Raw genomic sequence first — 6000 nt, 5'->3', positions numbered from 1 at the left:
CTATTTTACCATGTTGTGAAAGGCAGGTCTCACACTGCACATTTTCTTCAGAGCTTCTGTGACATCCTTATTCCTAAGACTATAGATTAAGGGGTTCAGCACAGGAGTGAGTATTGTGTAGAACACAGACACCACCATGTCCTTCTCAGGGGTGTGGAAGGAGCTGGGAAGCATGTAGGTGTAGATGGCAGCCCCATAGAAGAGAAGCACTATGGTCATGTGGGAGGAGCAGGTGGCCAGCGCCTTCTTCCGGCCCTCTGATGAGTTCATCCTGAGCACGGTGAGAAGGATGCAGGTGTAGGAGCTTGAGATGACTGTCACGGGGATGAGGAGCATGAGGACACAGCACAGGTACATGAGCACCTCATAGAGCGAGGTGTCTGAGCAGGAGAGCTTCATCACAGCAGGGACTTCACAGAAGAAGTGGTTGATCTCCCGGGAGTGGCAGAAGGGGAAGGTCATGGTTACAGGGGTCAGCATGAAGCCATCCACAGACCCCAGGAACCAGCAGCCAGATGCCAGGAGGAGACTCACTCTGTGGTTCATCAGGATGTGGTAATGCAGGGGACGGCAGATGGCCACATAGCGGTCATAGGACATGGCTGCCAGAAGAAAAACTTCTGAACCTGCCAGCATCAAGTAGAGGAACATCTGCATCCCACACTCAGGAGCTGAGATCCTGTTTTCACCCATGACGTGGTCCATGAGCATCTTGGGCACAGTGGTGGAAATGTACACCATGTCCATGAGGGACAACTGGGTGATGAAAAAGTACATGGGGCTGTGGAGGCGGGTGTTGGTGCATATCAAGAGGATCAGCAGTGTGTTTCCTGACAAGGCCATCAGGAGCATCACAAAGAGGACCAGACACAGCAGAGCTGGGTGTCTGGACTGAGGGAAGAGCCCCACCAGGATGAAATCTACCCACACAGTGTAGTTAGGCATCCAGGTGGGGCTGTCCATGGGATTCCACCTGGACCAGGAAGAGAAGTTGGGGGTTAATGAAACATGACCCTCTGGAAGACTGTTTAGAGAGCATCCTGCAGTCATATGCACGAACCTGACTGCACAACCAGAGGCAGCCCCACAGGCCTGGGTCCTGATGGATATACATGCATTACCTGTGTCTCAACAAGTGAAAAGAAGCTAAGATCTCACCATCATTATTCAAATTAATTGGTAACTGATAGTGAAGTTCAACATGTCAAGGTTAGGAACTTCTTGATGACACTGTAGTTTATCAACAAGTACAGAAGGTTTACCAACTCATTGCTCTCTATTAACATAATCAGCAAAATCATTGCCAGTAAGAGAAATCTAATTTCTTATTCCTTGAGTTTTCATTACTGAAGTAGGAAACACATCCAATCGTTATGTTTTTAAGATTAGGTATTAAAATACACTGATGTATGTTCTAAATATGACATATTTAAAATAACTGAAATATAATGTGTGTGTGTGAATTTCACACTGAACATTTAAACTCCCTCTGCCCATAGGACCAAGCCATTCCATGAGGACCTGTGTTTGTGTGGAATGATGCTCACATTCCCACGAGCAGGGTGGGACCCTCACCAGGCCTGGAACCTGGAGACCTAAAGGTCATGGGATTAGGGTTCCAGACTCTGGCCAGATGTCAGCCTCAGCTTGAGCTGGCCCCTATCTCCTCCCATCTTCCATTCACTCTTCCTTAAAGAGAAAGAAAATAATATTTGACTTCAGACATAGTGAGGATTAGGTGAGGCAATGTAAGAAAAGCTCTCAGATGAGTGCTAGTCACAAATGAATAAACATGCATGCTTTGGGTTAACATCTACACTAGATTCTGCAGAGGTGATCTTAGAGATGGCTGTTACTACTCTTATGTTATGTGTAAGTCTTTATACATTCAATACTTTGGTATTCAGAGTACTGTGAGAAAAATCTGCAAATAAAGAAGTCAAGCATGCATCTCATCTTTAAAAAGGAATTTGGATTTGATAATCTTTCTGGTTTATATATTTGCTTATTTTATATACATGTATAAATTTATTGATATATACTTATTAATATGAACCTGTATATATAAACAAATGTATGACATGTGCATTAATGTAACCCTGATTAAATAGAGCTTCATGGATAATCCCTTTTTTGGTCTAGAATATGTATTTTCCTAAAAGTTCATCTCCATAAAGCTCTTACCATTAGCGTTAAATCTCAGAATGAAAGAAATAGAATTTAGGGAGTCTCTGGTATTTACCAAACAAGACTTTGGCTGTTTTTGCAATCACTATAGGTTTCACTAAGTGCCGTAATTAATTTTTCTTGGAAAATGGAGAGCAGAGAGGAAAACTAAGCAACACTGAAATGTTCCAGCTGCCTGTTCCTCTTCTGGCCTCATCACCTGTCTCCATGCATGATTGCTTCAAAAAGTACAGGTTTCAAATACATTTTATGACCTTGTAATAGTTTCAGAAATTAGGTCAGATATTCAGCTCACTACCAGCATCATGTTCCGAGGTGATGATGCAGTAGATGACACACTGATGCACTGATATAAATATCCAAAACCCGAGACACATTGAGAAGACAGATAAGATGATAGAGGATGGATAGATAGATGTCAGATAGAATATGATGCAATTTCCTGCTCATCAAATCTTCCCTCCACAGTCAGAAGAAGACAAAGCTCTGTAGAAATTTAAAAACTTCCCAAGAAACTGCAGAGCACACCTTCTGATATAATCTGTATTTGTGCACTGAGTGGATTGAGTATGAAGTAGTGAGCAGCGTGTGATCCCCAGGTGCTGTTTCCTGAGTGAGCAGAAGGGAGCAGGAGGCAGATGAGGGTGGAGGTGTGTTAGGAACATCTCTGCTGCTCCTTGTTCAGGGGAATTCATGGTCATGAAGCCACACAACAGCCACCGTGGACACCAGACCGACCAGGGGATACTGTATCTCTGTCACTCATGGGGACTGATCTACCTGTTCATTCTTCTTCTCTGTCCAACTCCTTGAGTTTCAACTACACCACTTAGGGCATGGTTAACTGGGGGGATAAGTAATGGTGCTGTAAGGTGACACTGAACCACTCTTTGAACTTGACATCATCATTTTGGGCAGAGTTCTAATGCTTCCCCATGTTTCTTCTTCCCCAAGTGCCTGTCAGTTACTTACCTTATTTTCCCTCACAGATTTCAAAGTCAGGTTCTCAAGGTATTTGCCTAACACTGAAGAACTAAACTGAGGAAAGTCTCATGTGTAGCCCAAAGGTGGGATACTAAGCAGTAAACTCCCATCCTCTTGGAAATACCATCCTCCAATGTAGTCCACATTTTATGTTCAGCCAAGCACTGTCAGTTTCCTCAGAGAAACATAAATATGATTGAGTCCCATATTTCTTCCGTTACTGTAACTTTCCAATGTTGTCCCCTCTTGGAGTGCAACTGTCACGTTCTCTCTGTAAAAGCTCAGCCTCAGGAAACAAATACATCATATGAGCATCTAAATATAAAGGAGAAACATGTATTGGTTTGTTCAGAAATAGCTGGAAATCAAATGCTTATTTCTTACTATACCACAGTAAAGAAATGTTATAAGTAAATGCTGTATGAAAGCTTTAAGAAGAAAGCACATTTTCTTTTCTCAAGAAAATAAATGATATAGAAAAACTATGAAATATAATCAAGGACTAGCAGAAAGTTTCAGCAGCAGATCCATGAGTCTGGAGAAGTAGCTACCCTTTGCTCCCGAAACACTCTCTGCCTGTGTGGTGAGCTCCCCTCAGATGGCCCTGCAGCCACACCTGGTGAGTTGGTGGGTGTGGACAGGTTAAGTGTGCATGGCAAGGTGGGGCAACAATGTCACCTTGAGTTTTACTATGCTCTTCATGGGATTGGATCAAAGTTTTGTCTGAAATTCTCTCTGGACTTTGGAGAAGAAAACAATTAGGAGAACAGTGGAGGATAATAGGTACCTTCCCCATGGTCCTGATTTTAATCTTATATACGTTTAAAAACTTTTATTCCTGTAAAATTCACAATCTTAAAAGTTTTGTGCTATTATGTTTCTTCTTTGTAAGAGAGAATCTTTTTTGTCTGTCTTGTGTTCTGAGTAACAGCTTTGAAGATAATGATACATTGTGCATTGATGACTGTTATTCTCTCATTATTTTGTTATGAAATTTTGTTTTTTAGAAAATAAAAAATAATGATCATAGATATCTGAATTGTCAATAACATCTGATATATAAAAATCAGTTAGTCATTGTACAGCAATTGCTTTTTCATTTTATAGTCATTTCCATATATATATATATATAAAATGAAGGAAATATATGTATATAAAATACATATATAAATGTACATAATTTTTAAGGTATTTTTCTTTCAGATACATGAATTCAATCGAGATGTCAAGACACCACGACTGATCAGTGCTGTGGTAACATTTATGTTGACGTCTAATTCTGGGTATCTCCATCTCTCCCACTCTTTATTACTGGCTGTACTTCAGTGTTGAATTTGATTGTAATGTATTTATTTTTTACTTTAACTGCTAACATGAGATTAAAGAAAATTCTAAAACTAAAAACTGGTTTAATGAGAATTTAAAAATGAAGCATAATATATTCCCCAGATGGAGATCACAGTTGGAATATTGTATTGCTGGAGCTTTCAAACAGCACCTCATGGGCAGCTGGCTCTGCCAAGATGCTGCAGGAATCTGGTCCAAACCATCAGGAGTGTGCCTCTGGAAGGAGAGGAGAAATTGGGAAACAGTAGTTTGAAGGTTGAGTGAGCTAGTACCCACATGAAACCCAGAAACAGTGGTATTTAGTAAGATAAGTAAAGTAACTGGACTAACACACACTGGCCCCGAATGAAACATTCCTCAGGGGAACTTTTCCACCACATGGCAGGAAGAGAAAAACCACAGCATATAGTTGGGAGTGTGGACTTTGCTACTGGATAGAGATATAGCCTGATCAGAAAAAATATCTGAGTTCCCCTGGTGAATGGGGGGAGGAGTGAACATTCCCAGTGTGTTCATCTGTGCTTAGAGTGTCTGGTCAGGGAGCCTTCCAAGAAACCCTGTGGCTGCCTCAGCAGAGCAAGGAGGACTGTGGTCAGGAGCTGCCTGATCTATCTCCTTCTGCTTTGGGACAGGGTACAGGAGAGCAGAAGATCCCCATTCTTTTATATCTCCAGGTGGGAAACAGTGCCAACAACAAGCACAACATGCCCAACAGCAAGTGAGGGCCCATGAAAATGCTGTGACACAGAAGAGCTAAAATAATGGGATGGAGGGAAGCCTTCTAGTGCTTGACTGGTAGGAAGCTGAACTCCAGGCTGGGGAGTCTCAGGTTAATGGCCAGATGGTGTGAAACCCAGCGGACAGCAGGCACAGTGAACTGGGCACAGGGGAGAAACAAAAAGAAAAGCAGCAGGAAGTAGAAAGTCTGTCACCATTTAGAATTCAGCTGTGTGGAGATTTGTGGAGAGGGGGTCTGCATGGGGGGTACAGCTGCAGAGCTCAACAGGATCTGGTGCTCATTTGTCCCACCCCAGTGAGACTCTGCAGGCCTGAACACTTCTGCCCTGCTCTGGTAATCAGAGTGAGCACAGACAGAGCCTGGATATTTCTGCAGACACACTGAGGTCTGACCAACAGGCCAGGTGCCTTGGTGTCCTCCTTCCCAGTTATGTTGAGCAGGTGACCGTGGGCCAGTTAGCACTTTGGACCTGCCAGAGACTGTGCCACAGAGGGGCAGAGCTCACCTTGAAGCCAGCCCAAATTTGTCTTCCTACTGAGACAGGAGGAACAGAGAAATCTGGACTGTGAAAAAGAGATTTTCATGTCTTTTTTTTACTTGGGCAGCACCTGACAACAGAACTCTGAGGGAAATGACTGTCTCCAGTATAAATACATGCTAGAAGGAGAAATATTTAAAATACTTAAATTTTGACCCCAAAGTGACTGCTTATAAAGTAGTAGCCAAAGGAGTTGTGTTCTTGA

The 6000-nt window shown here is 42.5% G+C and overlaps 1 protein-coding gene across 1 annotated transcript; it reads right to left on the bottom strand.

Annotated features, from left to right (window-relative positions):
- Positions 1-963, bottom strand: LOC101710454 (olfactory receptor 2T29). Its single transcript, XM_004870974.2, has one exon. It carries the CDS (start codon positions 961-963, stop codon positions 1-3), a length of 963 nt encoding a protein of 320 aa, XP_004871031.2.
- Between the last annotated feature and the right edge of the window lie 5037 nt (positions 964-6000).

This window comes from Heterocephalus glaber, unplaced genomic scaffold (assembly GCF_053883595.1).
Source record: "Heterocephalus glaber isolate CG9 unplaced genomic scaffold, H.glaber_assembly_v1.0 deba00001461, whole genome shotgun sequence".
NCBI classification, from domain to species: Eukaryota; Metazoa; Chordata; class Mammalia; order Rodentia; family Bathyergidae; genus Heterocephalus; species Heterocephalus glaber.
The sequence above is the reverse complement of the archived record's forward strand: the minus strand, read 5'-3'. Positions and strand labels throughout refer to the sequence as shown.

Excerpts from the sequence above, each read along its gene's own strand:
- LOC101710454 (XM_004870974.2), bottom strand. The coding sequence starts at position 963 with ATGGACAGCCCCACCTGGATGCCTAACTACACTGTGTGGGTAGATTTC.